The sequence below is a fragment of the Rhipicephalus microplus genome, chromosome 7, assembly GCF_043290135.1.
Source record: "Rhipicephalus microplus isolate Deutch F79 chromosome 7, USDA_Rmic, whole genome shotgun sequence".
Lineage (NCBI taxonomy): Eukaryota > Metazoa > Arthropoda > Arachnida > Ixodida > Ixodidae > Rhipicephalus > Rhipicephalus microplus.
This window is the reverse complement of record NC_134706.1, coordinates 125,422,221-125,445,098: the sequence shown is the minus strand read 5'-3', so window position 1 is coordinate 125,445,098 and position 22,878 is coordinate 125,422,221. Positions and strand designations below refer to the sequence as shown.

General features: G+C 45.0%; 1 protein-coding gene across 1 annotated transcript in view; it reads right to left on the bottom strand.

Annotated features, from left to right (window-relative positions):
- The window catches only part of LOC119179080 (sodium-coupled monocarboxylate transporter 2-like), a 115,587-nt gene that overhangs the window by 7,379 nt on the left and 85,330 nt on the right, over positions 1-22,878 (bottom strand). Inside the window, exons 9-11 of the mRNA XM_075869653.1 lie at positions 18,028-18,095; positions 17,075-17,161; positions 7,762-7,931 (exon numbers count right to left, since the gene is read on the bottom strand). Coding sequence (XP_075725768.1) covers positions 7,762-7,931; positions 17,075-17,161; positions 18,028-18,095 — 325 coding nt within the window. The remainder of the gene's footprint in view (positions 1-7,761; positions 7,932-17,074; positions 17,162-18,027; positions 18,096-22,878) is intronic.

The window sequence follows — 22,878 nt, the reverse complement described above, 5'->3', positions numbered from 1 at the left end:
TTCAAGATGCCCTGTGGGTCTTTTCATGCACCACTCTGGAGATAGTGGTATGGTTGTGGGCGATAATCTCCACGAAATGGAATTCTGGTTAGCTGCAACAACTTTGGAAAACGCTGCCTTTGGTCTTTCTAGTGGCAGGCTAGCAAGGTGGTGTGTAGGCACTCTGGATATTTGACGGATATGTGTCCGGAGTGTGTCGACAGTTATATATGTCGTGATCGGATAGTATTTAGCAATACCAATTGTTGCTAACGTATTAGCGCACCGAGGTAGCTCCAAGCATGTGCGGGGTACTCGGCCTTGAATGCTTTGCAGGACCCTGATGTTAGTTTTTCCAGCGTTGCATAGCACGGGCGTGCTATACCGCAAATTTCCGAAGAAGAGCGCTCTATTCAGCTGAAGCATAGATGACACTCATGTGCCCCACGTTTTACCAGCGAAAAATCTCATCACGTGTGTGATAGAGCTGAGCCTCTTCTTCAAGTGCGAGATGTCAGCACGCACGAGAGACCTCTGTTGATAATGACGCCCAGGAATCGGTGACGTCTCGTATACGAAAGGTTCACGTTGTTGATGGAAACAGGAATATGGATCATGGGCTTGTGGGTAAAAAGGACTAAGGCGCACTTCTCGGTGGAAATTGTGATGCCTCGAGCATGGAGGTATGTTGACGTTTTTCTTGCTGCTTTTTGGAGCCGTACGCGTACCTGGGGTCGTGTCACTGCTGAAGCCGAGATACATATATCATCAGCGTATGAAAAGAGATTGACTGATTGAGGTAGACTTTGTACAAGGCCAATGATCGTGAGGTTTAACAGCGTAGGGCTGAGAACCCAGCCTTGTTGAACGCCACGAGCGGTGTAAGGATCAAGGGTTCGGCCTTCCGCAGTGAGCACGAAGAAGGATCTCCTCTGTAGGGACCTCCGAATCCATCGAAACATTTCTCCACCGATTCCAATGAGGGCGTTACGTTGTCGTATGCACCTTTCACATCGAGGAACATTGCGAACGAGATGCGCTTGAGGTATTTCTGTTGTTGCACAGAGGTTACGAGGTCGATGACATGATCAATAGAAGAGCGGCCTCTTCAAAAACCAGCCATGGCCTCTGGGTAAATATTATAGCGTTCAAGGTACCACTCGAGGCGTGTCAGAACAATTCTTTCCATTATTTTCCCCACGCAGCTGGATAGCGCAATGGGTCGTTATGATGCCAGATCAAGTGGCGACTTTCCAGGTTTGAGGATTGGTACCAAGCGGCTGGATTTCCACCTTTATAGAACGACGCCATCATTCAATGACTGGTTGTAGCATTTTAGTAGCTGGTCTCGGCCGCGTCTTCCAAGATGGTATAAAACAGCGTATGTAATACCATCCGGCCCAGGTGACGATGAACGTCTGCAGGTGGCTAGAGCTGCATCCAGTTCCTCGAGTGAGAAAAGAATATTCAGTTCAAAAACTCGTGCTACAGGAACAGCCGCGAGAACTTCGTCACTCATGGTAACAACATTGCCCACAATCCTCACGCAGAAATCTTTAGCAACGTCAACCTGCAGGCGGCCTTGATGGAGAACCAATGTGCTGAATGGACGTTGTTGTGGAGTCGAGCCAAGGCCACGCACCGTCCTCCGTATATGAGACATGGGCTTGCGAGGATCGAGTGATTCACAAAATTTCTTCCACCGTTGGTCCTCCAGCTTGTCCATTCGACGTTGGATTTTCTTTTGTAGACGTCGAGCGTCTCTGAGTTCATGAATCGAATTAGTGCGCCTGTACCTCATCTCCGCCCGCCTACAAATCGTTCGTAGTTGTTCAAGTTCTATTTCAACTTCTGTGCGCTTTGATGTGTATTTAAAGGCGCACGTAACCTCTTCCATCACATTTTTCATTACCTCCTCGAGGCCGCAAGTGATATGATCGCATGCCTCTTTCACCTTTGTCTTGTACATTGTCCAATTAACCCTTCTGTTAGTTGATGAGGAGGAAGTTGCCAAACCTGTGACCTTCAGATACGTTGAAATATGATCACTGCCTTGAGTCTCAATATCAGTGAATCATCACACTTGTTGGGTGAATCGCCGTGACACCAATGCAAGATCCAAGCAACTGCTATATCTCGAACCACGCAAATACGTTGGACTGCCGTCATTCACAACGTTAAGTTCGTGGCGTGAGGCGAATTGAGCAAGTTTCCGTCCTCTGGACGGAAACTTTGTGCTTCTTCATCAATCTTTGATGGAGAAGCACAAAGCACATCAATAATCTTTGTGCTTCTCCAAAGCAAGTGATGAGCATTCCACCAAAAACAATCCCAAAAACAATCCAACGTTAAGGTGTAGCGGTCAAGATGTCATGTAGTCTTTCACCACCGAACTGACCAGATGGTGAGATGCATGCGCCGATAAGCGTGAAGGCTACCTTTTTTGCAACGCGGATGCATACGTATTGATTTCCGTTATGGGGTTGCACCAAACGTGGAATGTAGGGTAAATCTGTGCGAATATATATAATTACTTTGCTGGGCTCGCCACAAGTTGATGAAGTGAAGGCTTCGTAGCCAGGAAGCTTTATCGCTTTTAACAAGTTTGGTTCACATATTAATAATATAGGAATTCAGTTGCGGAAAACGTACTGTCGAAAACATGAGATCCGTGATTTAAGTCCTGTTTTGTCTTTGCAAAGTTGGCAAGTACTCGACTCAGGGCATCCAATACTTGCTCTGCGCATCGTGCTGTAGGCGTGTTCGTGTTGCCAATAAGCGTGCAAATGCCATTAATGAGAGACTTGATCATCGTCAAAATTTCACGGTCACGCTCTGTCGCCTCATCTTGGCGAGATGCAGAAAATGGTGCTATCGGTGCACGTTCCAGTTTTTCTGCAGGGGTTATCCGTGGAAGTGATGACCATGCTTCTTCCAGAGCCTCCTTTTAAGGGGCAGCATTCTCAGTGCACGTGTTCCTTCTGTCCGGCGGTGGTGGTTTGGCTGATTCAACGAAAGGAGACTTTACAGAAGGCTTGATACTATGGGCAGGCTTTCTAGATGAGCGTCTGCGACGAGAACGATGTCGCCTGGCGACAGCAACCGGTTCTCGATAAGTCGAACGTTTCTGCATCATTTTCTTCAAAACTAAAATCTTCTGCCTTATTTTCAGACACTCTTTTGATGTGGCGTCGTGGGGCCCTTGGCAATTCGGGCAATTCTAGGAATTAGCCTTACAGTTGTCGGCAAAGTGTGGTGCACCACAACGAGAACTTGTTGTAGGATATCCACAGACGGCGCTCACATTTCCAAATTTCTGACATTTTCGGCACTGAAGTGACTTAGGGACAATGGCCGCACAGCATGTCGGAAATGACCTACCTTAACATGTGTCGGCAGGCAATCACTCTTAAAGTCTATCTTCACACATCTCGATTTTCCTAGACGGCACGCTTGTAGTATTTGGGGCCCATCATTAGCAGGACCAATAAAAATCGGCAGATCTTCGTTAGAAATGGTCACATCAATGTCATATATGACGCCTGTAGTTGCCTGATTTCCTAGTGGAATGATAGTGTGAACATTCATGCCGCCAAGGACGGTGACTTTGCTCAGTGTATCTAACGCTGACGCTTGAGCGACGTCCACTGCTACAACATTTTACCGGGGATTTACTCTGATATTCTTAATGCTGTTCGGCAACAGTGTCTGGAGCTCTGAAGATACAGCTTGCTTGTTCAGTAGTCTCATGTTGATGGATGGTTGCGTAAGCGAGAATAGGACGGTGTACCTCGGCGAGCTTTGCTGGGCCCTCACAGCAGATGCATCCATGGATGCCCTGAGCATCCCCTGCTTTGCTTTCTGGCTCATGACCGTCACGTATTCGTCGTCGGAGCTGTCGGCGCTCTCGGCAGTATAAATGAGGGTAGCCTCGCTGTCACTGGAAAGGCAGTTTCACTTCCTTGAAGCTGCCGGCGCTGTCGCCGGCAAATCGAGTGGGCGTGCAGATGAGTCCACTTCCATCGCCGCCGAAAAGGGAACTATTTTCCCTGTATAACTGCGAAAATGTGTGAAAAGTCCGAAGATGAACGGCAAGCCCTCAGCTAAAGCAACACTTCGTCTTCGTCTTCCCTTATTATCTAGGAACGCACAACAAATATGCATAAGCGTCACTATGATTTGAGAGGTTGCAAAAATTAAAATATCTTTAGCACTGGCATACCCTGTAACGGCAAAATAGAACATGCTTTTTTATGCAATGACGTGAAGTTCACTGTTCTCTGATAACAGCGGACCCCCCCCCCCCCTCTTCCCATGAAAAGACAGCCATCATTCATTCCCACACCTGGTCCAAATTTTTAACCTCTCCAGGTGACAGGACACCTGCGATAACAGCTGCGTCATTTTATCAGAAGCAAACATAATTTTAGCGAATTCATGACCCTTTAGTGTTCGTATTACATTTTGGTTGCGCGACATATTAGCCGAAGTGATGACATTCTGGCGCCCAGCACTGTGCATATTCTAAGGTAAAATATACAAAAAGTTGCCCTAACTCCTGTATATATATATATATATATATTTGGAAGGTCCAGACCAATATCTAAAACAATGCCACAAACCAGTACCAGCTTGTCCGATATCCTAAATATAGGTATTATGAAAAAAAAAAACATGAGCTCAACGTAAAATATGGCAACCACAATCCTGGATTGTACAGTCACACTTTCACAATATATGTCAAAAATCATGGGCACGATCAAAATCATCTCATCTGTCTGTTATACTGTCCGGTATAGCTGGAGTACAGCTATACCAGACACTTTTTTGTCAGATACCTCCGCTTCAGTGTTTCTGTTTTCTCCCGTGTTTGCACATCTGTAGAACCTGCACGGGGGGGGGGGGGGGCAAGCTAGGGCGCTAAAACTTACCCAGGAGTACCTCGATGTAATTCATGATGGGACAATAATTCAGAGGCACGTGGTTGTCTAGATAGTGTTTATCTTCAACACGGCCAATGCGAGTATACCTGTGGTTGTTGACGAAGCATGGAGACCATCCAGTGGGAGACTTTATTAACACACGACCCAATGCTACATACTCATCAGCTGTTATGTCACACCGAGATATGCTGCCTTCGAATTATGTACCACGTTTGGCATCTCAAATACCTTTCTGTGGATGATACCTAAGCCGGTCATGTGGATTTCGATCCTTTGAATAACAAAGAAGTAAAAAACACCAACTGCTGGACCTCAGTATTTTGCTTTGTCCTCAATTGGCATATGTACGTATATACGGTGCATATTTTGCTGTTGGCTTTGCCACACAGACCTCCTTAGCAACAGCTTTCACTGTACTTCACATGGTAATTACAAAAGCTTTCAATAAAGCACACCGGGTATCGTCGACTGCCGCTGAGCTGACCGGTGTCCGATAGGCTATCTACTACATGTTACAGCCTAGTGCAGTGATAGACACAATTTTGCGACGTCAAGCCACAACTACAGTCAATCAGAAACTTTATGAAGCAAGAACCCGATGTGCAACATAATGAATATGTTAAACGAAGCATCTGAATTCAGTCATCCCTTGCGTTACAATATATTCTCGGTCACTGTTGCATAGCCAAAAATGAACAAGCTGACGCAGATGCGAAAATGCACACACTAGCGGAGAAGACATATCAAATCACTTTTCCCGATATGTCATCGACTCAACGCATTGCTCTTTAACGCTATGAAAACAACTAAGACACAAATATAAAATGATCCTGATAGTCGCCACGAGCGAACTTTTAGGCTTGACTCTGGTCGTACTTTTCGTCTTCCATGCCGTCTAAGGAGAGACCAGGAAACGATACTACATATACTGTGGCTGGGTTTTGCAGGTATGCAACTATACCTTTCCAAGATTCGACAGCAGCAAAACCCTAACTGAAGTGAGTGTGACACGTCAGAGAGCATTCATCTCATTCCGCGTGTGTCTTCAATACGAGGTGGAAACAGAATAAGTAAAGCGCCTCACAAATCTACTAGACTACTGACTATTTTCAAAGGAGAAGCTATTGGTTGCTTTGAGACGGGTGAATCACTCCTAACGAAGTATAAAGGGCGTTCTCACATCCCTCAGCAAGACAGGATTAAATTCCTGTCTTCAGAGCACGTGCAAGTGTAGATAATGTAAAGACTTTTGTCCATGTCCTACCCCGCATGGAACAGTGTAGGTGTGACTCACTTTGCAATTCTACAATCACCCCACATCATGCCTGTCTCTTTTTCTTTCCCTTTTCCTCTTACCACCGCGAAAAATAGCAGGCTAGAAACCCGCTTTCTGGGGCTATCTCTTCTGCATCTTCTAATTAAACATCTTCTCCTTCTTCTAATGCACTTGCGCATAGTTGAAACAAAATTTGAACGCCTTGCTGTACACAGGGGGCACGTTCTGATAACTTGTATGAGACGAAAATAAAAAAAAACTACTTGACGTTGTTTTCTCTTTTAATACCCTTATGTTTTTGTTATGGCGATCTCAATCAACACGGTATATTGTCCCTCATAATTGCATGGCGGTTTTCGGACGTTAAACCCGACGAATTATTCTACAAGGTATGTTCTCAATTCTGACAAAAAAAAAACACGTCAGGGGTACTAATTGGCTTGCATTATTATACAGCCGATTCGTGAACAAAGAAAATTACTCTGGTTTCTTTCCAACCGATACACCTTGCATTCTGAATAACTTGGAGAAAGCTACTAATTCGCTGAGTTCTGATACAAGATGGCCACACTGTTGCTGCAATTTTTCACACATCCTACGTACCATGGAAATCGACGTAAGGCGAAGCATGCTGAAAGAAGATTACTGTAGTGTAGTTTTTTTTATCGGGTGAAGCATTACAAAATGACAATGAACATATGTGCAGTATATCTTACGCAGAGACTTATGTGTAATAGTCACATATGTTTTACGTAACCAGATGTTTCCAGCTGCATAATGATGGTAACGGTAACACATGTACTACCAGAACCACAAGCGGTAAGCTCATATGCCGTGCTTGGGATTGCAAGGGTGGTAAACCCGGATAATTCTTCGTAGACCGTCTTCAGTGGATGTCACTTACGAATACAGTGGACGTTTACTCAACGTAAAGGCTGCATTATAGGCATGCATATGTATAGTTTACACAATTGAATAGCCAGCAATGCAACCACAAAGGACGTGTCACCAGCACTTGAGATGCAAAGGGACATTCTTGAAAGTAGTATCGAGACCTGGCGTGGCTCTACAGTGAAATATTTACTTTTCACGCAAGCTGCTTGGGTTTAATACCTGCTAACACTCTTGTGTTTATTCTTTGCCCTCACTTAGTCAACACTGCCAATGCATGTTTTCTTTAACGTTCTTCAGTTTAAATTAGCAACGTCTGTTCACTCTGTTCCTGGGTAGACAAAGTCTCCATCAACTGTGGCTCTCCCCACGTACCTCAGTACCAGGTATGCAATGAGTGTGCCATGTGAATCTGTAGGAGAGGGTTCGACGACTGCGTAGCAGAATTCTCACGTTACTCCTGCGTTGACAGGTCGGACGTATTCGTCAAATTATATTGCCCTTCCTTAATAATTTCGATATTTCCTAAATAAAGCGGTGGACACGCGATCACCCAGACGTAGGTGATTAGGTAGATATATATGCAAATGGAAACTCGCGAAGTGACTGCAGCCGGCTAAAATTGACTCACATTCCAAATATCAATGAAGGTAGCCTGTGTACTATACTCACTGTGTGTTTGGTGCAGCCGAAGTAACGTTTTGAAATAAAAACATGCTGTGGTTTCCAGGGCAGTAGTCAGTAGACACTGGAAGTCTGGGTGATCTGATTCCTGATGTGATAACTCCCGCCATGTGCCACAGCTGGTACACAACCATTAGTAGGGTCGATACGCCGGCGCCCTGTCGTTTGGTCACAACATTGAAAAGAAAAAGTTATGTCTTCTCGTTGAAGCAGGGCAGCAACACGGATATATATATATATATATATATATATATATATATATATATATATATATATATATATATATATATATATATATATATATCGGGAGATCACGTCACAGTCACAAATATACTTTACATACTTACCTTTACTAGCATTATTTCAGTGCGAGCATCGCTGGGGCTCTGATGAAGAGCAACTCTCAATGTAGGTAAAATATCTGCATTGATCATTGAAAGCCTTACTACTATACTGCTGTTCTCAAAGCGCTTCGACCCAACTGGCTAGCTTTCTGTCGTTGTAAGGGAAGTTTATGTGGAATACATTATTTGTTACTGCCTTGCTCCATTAGGCCTACCTTTGCATAATAATCAAATAGTGTCACTTATTGTGGAAGTGCTACCATATTATTATGCAGCAGAAGGTATTCCTGGTGATTTGGTTTATTGAACCACCTCTGCATGATAGTATGTAAAATGCTCCCATAGTGACATGCATAAAGACAACTCGTATAATTGCTTGAACATTTCTATATCAGGCAACAGTGCGGCTACAAACGGAGACGAAGCAAAGAATACGCAACACATCACATGAGTGCTGCAGAGTTTCGTGTGATGCTTATCCCAAATTTTTACCACATTGTTCTGGGATCAGAATAACATATATACCACATACGGGCAAATGATCACATTCAGCAAGACCCCATAATGGCTGCGACCTTGAAAACCAGCCACGCGTTTTCAGATTCATATGGCGTGGGAGGAGCTTCAATGCAGAGCGATAACGCGCTGCTAATCGACCAACATCACAGGTATAATTTATTGCAATATCATTTGGACAAAGCCCTCACGTGGAAATGTGCTTCTATTGTGTTATCTCTGCATACTACTGAACACAGTGTTTCCCACTACAGATATCAATGCTTCATTACGATTCCACGATATTCTGTTCATCATTATCAGCCTGACGAGGCCACTGCAGGACAAAGGCTTTTCCAACAATACACCAATCAACCCGGCCTTGTGTTTTCTTCTGCCATGTTAAAGCTGAGAACTTTTTAATCTCACTGGTCCACCTAACTTTATCTTCCCCCTTCATGCGTTTGCCCTCTCTGGGAATCCAGTCAGTTGCCCTTAATGACCAGTGGTTATCCTGCCTACGTGCTACGTGCCCTGCCCATGTTTATTTCTTCGTCCTGATTTCAACTCATCATCATCATCCTCATCATCAGCCTGACTATGTCCACTGCAAAACAAAGGCCTGTCCCATGCAGGACAAAGGCCAATCAACTCGGTCCTGTGCTTCCTGCTGTCCATTTATGCCCGAAAACTTCTTAATCTCATCGGCCCACCTAACCTTCTGTCTCCCCCTAACCCACTTGCCTTCTGTGGGAATCTAGTTAGCTGCCCTTAATGGCCAGCGGTTAATCTTTCTAAGCGCTATATCCCCACCCTATGTCCATTTTTTCTCCTTTATTTCAGCTATTATATCCTCAACCACCGTTCGTTCCCTAATCTCCTCTGCTCTTTTTCGTCTCTTATGGTTACACCTACAATTTTTCCTTTCTATTGCTCGCTGCATAGTCCTCAATTTAAGCTGAACTATCTTTATGAGTCTCCAGATTTCTGCTCCGTAGCTAAGTACCGGCCAAACGCAGCTGTTATATACCTTCCTCTTGAGGGATAGTGGCAGTCTACCTGTCATGATTTGAGAGTGCTTTCCGAGTGTGCTCAACCCTATTTTCATTCTTCTAGTTACTTCAATCTTGTGTTTCGGCTCCGCAGTTATTACCTGTCATAAGTAGACATAGCCTATTACAACTTCAAGTGCGCTATTACATATCTCGAAGCGCTGCTCTCTTCCAAGGTTGTGGTACATTATTTTTGTTTTCTGCAGATTATTTTTGAGACTTTTCTGCTCTCCGTGTCTAACACCGAAATCGTGAGTTGCAATTCATACGCCGAGTTTCTAAGCAATGCAATGTCATCAGCGAAGCGCAGGTTACTAAGGTACTTTCTATTAACTCTTATTAGTAACTGTTTCCATTCTAGGCCTCTGAAAACCTCCTGCTAGCACGCGGTAAATAGCATTGGGGAGATTGTACCCCCTGCTTTAAACCTTTTTTGATTGGTATTCTGTTGCTTTCTTTAGGAAGCACTATGGTATAGCTGTTGATCTCCCGTAGATTTTTTTCAGGATGTTTATATATGCTTCATCGCTCTGATTCCGTGCGCCTTCATGACTGCGGATATTTATACTGTATCAAACGCCTTCTCGTAATCTATGAAGGCTAAGTATAGTGGTTGGCTGTATTCTGAGCATTTCTCTATCACCTGATTGATACTATGAATGTTGCAGATTGTTGAGTAGGCTGTTCGAAATCCTGCTTCTTCCTTTGGTTAATTGAATTCTAATGCTTTCTTAACTCTGTTAGCAATTGCCTTTCTAAATAACTTGTATACTACGGAGAGCAAGCTGATTGGCCTGTAATCGTTCACGTCCTTGTCATCACCTTTCTTATGCATTAAGACGATGTTATCATTCTTCCCAAGATTCTGGTACTCTTTCCGTCAGGAGACACAATTTGAGCAGGTTGGCTAGTTTTTTGAACACAATCTGTCATTCATCATTCACCAGATCTTGTGTTACCTTATACTCATCAGCAGCATTGCCTATTTGCATGCTCTCCAAGGCTTTTTTGAATTCTTCTATCATTACTGGTGGAGTGTATTCTGGGTTACTGCTAGTTCCTATAGTATTAGGTCGTGGTTGTCCGGGCTACTATACAGATCTCTGTAAAACTTTTCAGCTATTTTAACTATCCTATCCAAATTGGTAGTCACTTTGCCTAGCTTGTCTTTTGGTATATACACGGTGTTTGCCTATCCCATGTTTCCTCTTCACTGATTTCACGTTTCCTTCGTTCTTCATAGCGTGTTCGACTTTGTCCGTGTTATACCTTCTTACATCAGAAAACTTACGCTCAATAATCAGCTCCAAAATCTCTGCCAATTCAATTTTGTCTGTTGTATTTGATGCTTTCATTCTTTGACGCTTTTTAATGAGGCTCTTTGGCTCCTGGGACAGCTTGCCAGCGTCCCGTCCAACTACAGTACCTCCAAATTCCACTGCACACTCCGTAATAATACTGGTCAGATTATCATTCAATCCGTCAACGCTAGCGCTGGTTTCCTCGATAAGAGCCGAGTACCTGTTCTGAAGCGAGTCTCTGAATTTCCGTGCTTTCCCGCTCAGTGCTAGCTCTTTGATTGCCTTCTTGCGTATCAGCTTTTCTAATTCCTTCTTCAAGTCTAGGCGAACCTCGCCAAGCACTTCCACGTCCTGAACGATGTGTGGGTGTGCACTCAGGCTAAGACTATTTCGTTCTTATTTTCGCTATTATAGCTCCTCCATGTCCTCTTACAGTTACCTTGTTTTAGGCAGAAAGTGCTCAATATGCATCAATTATTGCGTTCTGCGAATTCTACTAATAGCTCCCGTCTGGCATTTCTAGTACTGAGGCCACAATCACCTACAACCTGGTCTCCAGCCTGCCTTTTTCTACCTTTGAATTCAAGTCTCCAATCAGTTGAGCATATTGTGTATTTACCTTACTCAGTGCCGATTCCACGTCTTCATAGAAGCTTTCAACTGACTCGTCATCATGGCTGGATACAGGCGCCTAAGCCTGTATCACCCTCATCTTGTATCTTTTGTTCCGTTTAATTACAGTACCTACCACCTTTTCATTACTGCTATAGTACTCCTCTATGTTCCGAGCTATGTTTCTGTCGATAAGGAACCCCGCTCCCAGTTCTCATCTGTCAGCCAAGTCCCAATAGCAAAAGACGTGCCCATTCTGTAGCATCGTATATGCCTCATTTGTCCTCCTAACCTCACTGAGCCCTATAACATCCCCATTAACGCCCTCTAGCTTCTTGATTAGTACAGCTAGACTTGCCTAACTAGATAACGTTGCATTAAACGTTGCGATTCCAAATATAATACCCCAAACGCCAATTTTTTTCCAGAACCCACTCTACTCTGTTCTTGTTTCTTAAGGTTAAACCTATCATTTTCTTTTCCATCGCTCACTGCGTCGTCCTGAATTTAAGCTGAACCTTCTTGTAAGCCTCCAGGTTTCTACACCGTAGCTAAGTACCGCCAAAATGCAGCTGTCATATACCTTCTTCTTGAGGGTTAGTGGTATGGTAGTGAATGGTAGATTACCATTCGTCATATCATAATAATTGCCGAATGTGATTCACCCCATCGTTATTCGTCTAGTTATTTCACTCTGGTGATTCGGCTACGTGGTTACTACCAGTCCTAAGTATACGGATTTCTTTTCAGCTGCCAGCGTCTATTCGTTTATCGCAAAGCGTTATTTTCTTGCAAGCTTGTTACAGATTACATTAGTTTTATGAGTAAAAATTTTTGGGCCTACACTTCTGCTTTCTGTGTCGAGTAACCATGACCTATAATTCGTCCCCTTATGAAGGCAATATCATCAGTGAATCGCAGGGTACTAAGATACTCTTTAGTACCCTTTAACCCAAACTCTTCCCAATCTAGGGCCGTGAAAACCTCCTGCAACTACGCGGTGAATAGCTCTGCAGAGACCGTGTCTCCCTGCCTTACACCTTTATCTTGACATTCTGTCGTTTTTTATGGAGAAATATGGTGGCTGTATAGTTCGTCGCCCGGCCACGTTGGTTTAGTGGTTAAGGTACTCAGCTTCTGAACCGGGAGTCACGGGATCAAATCCCAGCTGCAGCGACTGATTTTTTGATGGAAGCGAAAGGGCTGTAGACCCGTGTGCTCAGATTTGGGTGGAGGTTAGAGAATTCCAGGTTGTCAAAATTTCTAGAGCTCTCGACAACGGCGTCTCTCATAATCATGTGGTGAGTTTTCGACGTTAAACCCCACATATCAATCATTTATTATGATCATGTAGGGTTCCTTGATGCCCTGAGTCCACAGTGCTTGAATCACTGCTGACGTCTCGACTGAGTAAAACGCCTTCTTGTAATTCATAAAGGCTTTGTCTAGCAGCTGGTTGCATTACGAACATTTTTTTATCAGCTGATTGATAGTTTGAATATGATCTTTTGTGTAGTAGCCTGTATAAAGTCCCGCTTAGTCTTTTGGTTCATTGAACTGTAATGTTGCCCTAATTCAACTAGCTAATGTTTTAGGGGTGAAGCTCCTTATAGCGGCGCCTGTTCCCACCTCGTAGCCGGTGTAGTCTGTAACAAGTGTAACATTTTGACCTCAAAGAAAGTGCCGGCGAGAGATTTCTTCTGTGCGTTATTGAAGAATAAAAGGTAGTGCTCAATGTACATGCAATGGCTGCTAAGGGGAAATGAGAGACAGGAGCATTTGGCTCTTAGTTAACGCGCACGCTGGGATCCCCATTAGCAGCCATTGGCATGTTCATTGAGCACTATCTGACAAGAAATGGTTGCTACGATATACTCGCTGGGTATATTCTCCTTAGTTTTAGAAAGGTTTAGCGAGCGTTAAGCCGCAGTGCCATGAATAAAATGAACTAGTATATACCATGAACTCGAGGTGGTTAAAGGTGGGAAGTAGATACGAAGCGCAAGTCGTAAGAAAGTAAAAGCCCCATTCTCCTGTCTCTCATTTCCCATTAGCAGCCATTGGCATGTGCTTCGAGCACTATCTGACAGGAAAGTGTTGCTACGTTATACTCGATGGGCGTAACCTCCTTGGTTTTAGAAAAGTTTGGTGAGCGTTGGGCCGCAGTGCCATGAATACATTGAACTAGTATATACCATGAAGTTCGAGGTGGTTAAAGGTGGGAAGAAGACCCGAAGCGCAAGCCGTAAGAAAGTGTGCTTGTGCCACCTCTCATTTAGTCCGTGGAATGTCCACAGGATGGCGGTGCTTCTATATGGGGAATATATGATGAAAACATGCGAGATGGGGGTACTTGGTGTGTTGAATAAATGGATGAACGGACACACAGACAGATGCATGGACCGACGCATGAATGGACGCAGGGGTGGATGCATGGACGAACGCAGGGACGAACGCACGAACAGACGCACGCATGGACGGGCGGATGAATGCATGGACGGTCACAGAGACGGACGCATGGACGGACGGAAGCAAGAATGAATGGATGGGCGAATGCTTTGCCCCACTCTTTCTCATTCACTCCGGGGATATGCTGCCATTTCTTTGAAAATAGTTTGGAGAGAACGAACAGTACGCTGATCGGCATGCAATTTTTCGAATGTTTGACTTTTTTCTTGTTATTGATTAGGATGATGTTGACGTTCTTGCAATATTCTGGTACCCTTCCCATCAAGAGACTGCTCGTTTGTTAGGTGGTTTTTGAAACACAATTTCTGCATAGTTCTTCAAAAAGTGAGTTGTTACTTTATACTTTTCAGCGGCTTCGCTTCTTAGTGTTTGTTGTTGGGCTTTCTTTAGGTCCCATGTAGTTACTGGTAGGATGTGGAATCCTTCTGGGCTATTATTGGTGCTTACGATATCATCTTGTATGCTCGGCTTGTGTACAGCTCCATGTACAACTGCTCCGCCACCTCAACTAACCTACCCATATTGGTTATAAAATAGCCTTCGTTGCGTTTTATTGCATGCATCCAAGTTTTTCCTATGCACAAGTTTGCCTTGTTTAGGCTTCTGCCACTTTTTGCAGCCAGTTCGATTCTCTCTTTGTTATTCTTTCTTATGTTTGCTAGCTTACGCCTTTTGATTATGTTCGGAAGCTCAACAGCTTAATTTTGTCGGTTGCATTTAGAGCTTTCATTATTTGTCGTCTCTGAATGAGGATTCTGGTCTCCTGAGATAGTTTTCATGTGTCTTGTCTAGTGACTGTACCTCCGGCTTCCACTGCACTCTTTGACGATGCTAGCGAGATCATCGTTAATTCTGTCAACGCTGACGCCGGTCACCTCGTTTAGAGCGACGAACCTATTCTGAAGAAAAACCCTGAATTATCTACTGTCTCTTTCACCGCCAGCTCAACATTCAGCGTATTGCGTATCCGCTCATGTCTTCACTTTTTTTAAATTTAGGCGAATGCGACCTCTTACCTCTTTTAGGTTCCGGCGCGGAATCTTGTCAACTACTTCTACATCCTGTACAATATGCGGCTGTGCACACAGATTTGGGCTCATTTCATTTCAATTTCACACAGGTAAGAAGTTAAGAAATGTAGTGGGTGCTGCTCGCGCTGTAAGGTGAGGCCTCTTGCCGTGCGTAGTCTCTTGACGAATGTATGCTGCGCGCAGCCGCATAGGCTGCTTTCCGTGCTGAAACCAAGCGGCCTTGTGTAACAATTTGCCACACCGCTACTAAATGAGGTGAAGCATGAAAGTCGAGGCTTGTAGAGCAAGTTAGACACACTGTGTTCCAGTAAGAATGTTGTGCTAATGATGCTAGATGGTTTATTATAGTAGATTAGTGATTATAAAAAGAAAATAATTAATCATTTTTTAGTAGAGCTGACCCCATCAAAACTGTAGTAAGTGTACATAGTGCGATTCTGGGGAGATCAGCTCCTCTTCTCCGCTTCCCGTTGCGTTGATAAAACACTGCGGTGAAAGAGCGCATACAACGTTTGTTTAGGTTTTGACGAGTGAATTTGTGGCTGATATTCAAGGGAACCTTCCAGGTGGTCATGCATTGTTGCTAATGAGTGTAAGGCCCACAATGTTCCCTGGGCACTCTTCACTGCTTTGCCTGCGATCGTCAACGGGTAATAAGAAATGGCAGAATAGAGAAACTAATATATGTTGTAAAAATGCATGCTTCGACACAAAGTGGTTCTTTAGAGCAGCAAGCGTGAACCTCCTTAATATGGTACAACTCCCATTTCTGGCTAACGCAGCTTTTATTTGGCGAAAAAAGCTTGTAACGGGCATGACATTCGAGTTATTTTTGTGAAGGGCTAAAAGAAATAGAAATAAAACGCACCGTTTAACAATTTGACACACGCCTATTAGAATATAGAGCACCGAAAAGAATACCTTGGTGATCTTGTCTTATCAATTGTCACATTTTCTTCGAGGAGCGATGCTCCTTAGGGCGTGGATCTGTCCATCCTCTGATAGTGTATGTAGCCACCGATGGCACATACCCGAAAGAGCGGTCCTTATAATGTCCGCTGGATGGCGCCACTTCTATATGATGACTACATGATGAAAAGATGTCAGATGGCTGTACTTGGAGTGTTCACTAGATAAACAGACGGATTGATGGACATACAGATAGATGGACGAACTGATGGACGCACAGACAGACAGAGGGGTGAAGACATGCACGGACGGACGAATGAATAGAGAGACAGGCAGAAGGACGGCCGCACGAACAGATGCACGGACGGATGGATGAACCGACGGAAGAACGGACGTTCCGTCGTGGATGTTTCATCGGTGTTTCGTCGCGTATAACATACAAATTCATAAGATCACCAGCGCATCATATGTTCAATCCGTGAGTGGGTAACATCGCGCGAGCGGAGGCGATGGATGCGGCTGAAGCAGAGATGAACCAAGCCATCCCATCTCCAAGATGCATACGAGATTTACCCCCCCCCCCCCCCACTTGCTATACCGGCCATCGAGTGCTCAAGCAGAGAAGAAATACCCCGCCCGTCTTTAACGAGCGCGAAAACACGAGTGGAAGGGGGCGGGGGGGGGGGGGGTATGCGCGAAAAACGATGGTGACCTTCGATTTTACGAGCGCTGTTTTCCCTGGTTCACGCATTATTTGACTGTCACGGCAGCCGTCAGTGAGCGTCTCCTATAGCCTTCTACGTTCTACACTCAACGTGTCGAGACGGTGCGATAAGTGTGCCTCGAGTGGCCGTATTATTTAACACCAGCGTTTTGTAGAACTGCGGTTGAAGGCATTCCAAAGAGTTAGCTGCCAAGCCCACTTCTAATAACATTACAATTCGTTGCAATAGCATTTATTGCTTCGCGGTTTTCATGAAAGTCGACTTTTCTACTAACTGAATAAGTATACGTATAACATGGTACAATTGCTATGACGTCCAGTTCTTTACAATGAATGGTAACAAGATGTGCATTGCGGTACGTACCTTGCAGTGAACAAAAGGAAACAACACAGCCAAGATGCACAGTCCCACAAAAGGCGCCGTCACTGCTGTGTTGACCATTAGAAGTATCTAGAAAGCACGTTAGAGGCACAAGGTGTTAGATAATTTCACGTTAACTATACAATGTCCCCGTCACTTCTCTATAAGTCGTGAACGTGCGGAAGGCATGAGAGAACCTCGAGCATGGCTAAAATGGCGAAGGAATTCAGTGGGCTTCCTCAAGGGGAGAATTTCTCATTCCAGAGTTTTTTCTGGTACTGGCCCCGAATGAGGCACAAACGGTTTGAACAAGTCGCCGCTTTAGTTGCGTAAGCTTATGGTGTGGTTACGAGGTGCCCACTTTTTGTGAAATTAACCCCAACAGGGTGCTTGGTGACATGCTAATACACAAATAGGTTTTACTTTAGTCATCAAAGTATGCCGTCGGTGCCTACTCACTCACCTTTTAATATGACGCAGAACTTTAAGCATCCTAAGTTGAAACATTTTCCAAACGTACAAACCCAGCAATGGTGCATTCTTGGTTTCCCTCGAATCAACGCATGGCTTGTCTAAGGACTGATAGCTTTCTCAAATAAAGCAAGCAGCATTTCAACATCAATTTGAGCGCGTAATGGTCGTGGTGATAGGTTATCAAACTGTTGGATAAGCACTGGCCAAGTCAACTGCGAATTACTTGATGTGGAATGTAAGAAAGCACTAGTCATGGGTGCATAACGTGGTTGGCGCAGAAGCGCGACTGAATGCGGAATAAAGCACAAAGTATGGAGTTAAGGTGGCCGTTGTTTTCCTGTAACTGTCAATTTCATACACCACCAAATGCATGAAATACGTCATTTAAACGATCATTATTCTAGCCAGCTACGAACAGCCTCCTCTGTGACACCGCTAATAAACTGCCTCCATATTGTTTATAAAAAACGATGGTCACTTACCCGAGTTAGCAATCCCATTTTTACGACCAGTGAACTAAAAGCCGTCATTGTCACACCTAGAATAACAGCTGTAAAAATAAAAGTACCCCCGCATTATAAAAAAGCGGTGATGGGGCAATTTCTACTAAACATAAGAATTGTGGATGCTGTAATTATCTAACAGATTAGTAATGTACAAGAAATATGATTATAAAAGCTGCATCTTTTTTACAAGTAGATGTACAATAAATGTACAAAAGTCTACAATAAACCTATAATAAATGCCGCACTCAAAATTGCATAGCTCTGTGATGTTTAGGAATGCTGGCTCTCATGTTGCCCTCAGAAACCTGATGATGCAAGAACGCATTCGTTTCAACGATTAGGAATAATCTATAAAACTTTACATATATATATATATATATATATATATATATATATATATATATATATGGGAAAGAAGTAAATACCTAAGGGCTCGTTTTTTCGTGTTTTGGCACAGTATTAATGAGATATAACACACAATAGTGCCAAGGAATGTATAGGGGAAGTTATTAGAACAAATGGAATGCAAATAAGAAGAAAGAAAAGTGGGTGGAAAAATAACCAGCCGTGAGCAGCCGTAACCACCCGTTTCCTGCTCATGGCTGGTTATTTTTTCACCCACTTTTCTTTCTTCTTATTTACATTTCATTTGTTCTAATAACTTCCCCTATACATTCCTTTGTCTGTTAGATCTCATATATATTGATATATATATATATATATATATATATATATATGCATGCCACAATTGAAGAACGAGCGGCTGTGGCTCATTCACGCTTAAAGTAGGAAGAAGTGAAAGACTGTTTCTCCAGTTCCGTTCAAGTTCTTGCTGTCGGCTGTTGGTCCTGTTTCGCTAACGTCATTACTGGCGGAGGTGCTGGGTACGTGTATCTTGGCTGTGCCAGCCATCTCTTCTATCACCTTGAAAACAGCTACATCTCCCAGAGCAAAAAGCAGTCGCCATCTACCTCGGTTACCGCTGAATTTGTTCCCTTGGCGACGACACACAGAAAGATGACAACTCCGATGACAAACCAGGTGATTCAAACAACGATACCCATGGTTCTCCTCTCGCGCATGTTTTTCATGCTCCACAGTCAACCAAGCCATTACATTGATGTTGTTGATTAGCTCTACTACATTGACCGCGTCGCCAGTATCAACGGAAGGGACAATCTTTGCAAGCTGCGTCGAGTTTACTTCTACCTGGAAGATTCTGTGAAGACGTGGCATGAAGAACACACGTTTTTTTTACGACATGGCAAAGAGTTAAGCCGACCGCTTCATGACGCCTACCGCAATGCCGAAAAAAAGGAGAGAGCCGAACAAGCCATATCCTGCAGGAACCAGTGGCCGAACAAACACGTTTCTATGTTTGTCGAGGACATGTTTAGGCTCTTCAGGCAGGCAGACCCTGCCATGTCGGAGGAAAAGAAGGTGCAGCATTTATTGCGTGGAGCAAAAGAGCAGCATTTTGCTGGACTCGTTCGCAATTCACCAATGACAGTCGCCGCGTTCTTCAGTGAGACAACTACAATAGAGCGCACACTGCAGCAGCGTTCGTCACAATACGAACGCCACATCCCGGCCACCGCATACTCTATCGGGTTGGACAGCAAGAGACGCACCCTCACAGACTTCATTCGATGTATCGTGTGAAACGGACTGCGACAGTTTCAGGCACTGCGATCCCATCCACCTTTTCCATTTTCTACGGATGTAATCAGACAGGAAATCATGCAAAAAGTCGCACCACTGGCGCCAATCGCACCACCGACATCTATGGCCACAGTTTTGATATATGCGGTGGCATTGCAACATCCTGCGCCGTCACGACAAGTCCTACTGTGCGGACAATAGATCAGCATTTGCACTCTTCCCAGGACACTGCTTAAGTCCACCTTTCGACTCAATGTTTCCGATTGCACTCTCCTATCTGCCGTCTGCCTCAAGACCAAGAGCTAGCAAGGCAAAAACGTGGTGCAGCTCGCATAACCGTCCATTCTGCTATCACTGCTGTGAAGCGGGTCACGTGTACCAGAACTGTCAGTACCGCTAACTAGGTCTCCTCGGCTTTCACCCTTATGCTCGATGCCCACGCTTTGGTGAGCACCGCTATAGAATTGAAGCGTATCTGACAGGTCAGCGAAACCTTTCGACTATTCAGCCCCACCGATCGAGATCCTTATCACCTCACCGGTCTACTTTACCTAGTTTGTCCTTGTCGTTTACGCCTCTTTGAGGAGCCGGTCACCAAGTCCCCGCAAGGGAAACTAGGAATGGCGACTTCTGGCGTTGAAGCCATTGCAACTTGTAAAGATCTTCCTTCGTCGTAACAACGGGACGAATCGGTTGTTTGGTCTTCTCCGACAGCAAAAACATCATTTCTGCCAAAATCACCGCCTTCGTACTTTCTAAGGCAAAATCACCCGAAAAAGGAGTAACGGAGCTCAATAGACCGTAATCAACGGATAGACCATAGAGGAGCAACCACAGAGGAAAGCGTGTTGCGCGAAACCGCTTAGTCTCCACTGGGTTGAACCGCCCGGGCATCTCAGGCAGCGCGAAAAGCGTTGCCAAGGTGACCAACCCTCCTCCTCCACAGAACACATGTTCTTCTCCTCCTCTGCTGACTCAGTCTTTCCCCGTATTTTGCGGGCGGTGGTTGCGTTGCGTCTCGCTCGGAGTGCTCGACCAGGGCCGCCTGGATTCGACGATCTAAGAATTATGACGTGGTGCTTGTGTGTACGCCTGGATGAGTGTGGGCTGCTGCTTTCGCGTTTCGCTGCACCCATGAAGTCTGGACCAAGTCTCGACACGTCACCACGCCACGCTGTATATGTCTGGCTTCAAGATAGTCACGACCAACCCACGACAACAACAGTTGGGAGTGCCAACATGGCGGCCGAGGAAGCAGCAGGCCTATGGGATATATACTTCAGTCCGACTCAGGGCAGAAAACAGCGCTGGATTCTTTCGCAAGGAGGTTACAATACTTTATTCTTTTCTACTTGTCGCGTGTGCGATACGGATCGCGCTTGCCAACAACGGGCTTGGTCGTGTTGTATATCGCACGCACAAATTGCATCGCGAATGTCAGCTACGGCGTCTGCAGTTCGCCTGTGCTTTGCGACCGCCTGGCAATTGGCCGCCTTTGCCGTCGGCCTCCCGTGCGCTCGCTCATCACGTGCTCGCCTGTCTTCGCCACCGCGATGAGCTCCGGGCTGACGATATTGGGCTGAAACCTTGTCGCTGTGTTGGGAGTCATCTAAAACACGTTGCGGGCTCTCGTAAAGAGCTTGCTGGTAATATGTCGCGCGCTGTAACTGCACCAGCACGGGCTGGCGGGGCTTTCGCTAGCGTCGGAACTCACTGAAAATTGGTCGTCATCACAGTTGGCTTTCCCGTCAGTCGGTCGCAAGCGGCTCGGAGCCGTCCGCTGGCCGCGGCGGCGGACTCGCGTTTGCGCGCTGTACTCGCTCGAGTTTGTGGAAGAGGGCCGCATTACCGTCGATTTCTTCGACGCTAACTCTAAACCAGCTAGGCGCTTTTCGTGGTGGCGGCCAAGCGTACGCTCGCTCTCCTGTTCAAAGTTCGCTGGCGGCAAACACTCCGCGTGCAACGCCATGTTTGGTCTCGCGTTCGCTTGCTCGAGCTGAACTACGTCACTCGCTTAGGACTCGCTGACTTGTTAGCGGCACGGAGGTTCGCGCAGTTGTGGCTGCAGCCGCCGCTCTTAAGCTGTTGCACTACGGGGATCGAAATGAGTCTTTGACGATGTGTGACATCACGGTGAAATTATTAGCACGTCATATCTCACGTATGTTTTCATTTCCCCTTGCACGTATTTCTCACATGCATTTGTATTCATCATCTGTCGCATGTGACTCACTATTTCACATACTTATTGTGCAGCCGTGGGCACACACCGTGCTGAAGACTGTGTGCGCTGGCGTCTGCGATGCCTGTCATCCATCGCTTTAGTCAGAGCAGCTTCAGAAGGACTCTGCGAGATGTGAAGGTAAAGTTATTTGCGTGTCATATTTTAACGCTTGTTTTTATATTAACGTTCACGTACTTGACATATGCGTGCATCTTCGTCTTATGTCACGTGTGTCTCACTATTTTTACTATATTATTGTACGTGCAGCCGTGGGAACACAACAGCCAGAAGGCTGCCTGCGGTGGCGTCTGCAATGCCTGTCATTTATCGCTTCCGTCGGAGGAGCTCCCCAAGGAGTAAACAATATTTGACAAAACTGGACTTGTACACTTCACCATGAAATCACTTAAACGATTGGAGAAACTTCATGTGTATCACTTTTGTCGTTCATTGTTGCCGTGACTGCGAAAGCAGTTACACATAGGTGGCTAACTACGTTTTCGTGTGTTCTTTTCTGAGCAATTTGTTGCTCACTGCGCAGTAAAACAGGCGAAAAAATATTAGGCCTGACAGAAAATAAACAAAAAACAATGTTTGAACTGGGGACAAAAAGTTCATCCGATTGGAGTATTTGAATAGATCAAACGTTGGTCCGGCAAGGTGCAACTGTGAGGGCTAGCGGTTGCCCAGTAAGGTGTAAATGTGGGAATTAACAGTAGCTCTATAAGGTGCAAATGTGAGAACTAAATGTTAGTCCTTTGAGCTGAAGTGCAGGACAAACTGTTACTCACTAAGGTGGAAATTTGAGGAATAAATGTTAGTCCCTTGAGCTCATCTGTAGGGACTAACTGTTAGATCTGGTGCCGTTAGTCTTTAACAGCCCCATTAGTCCCCAAAAGGACGAACCACACACCCTTTTGCCTTAGAGGGTATACAATAAT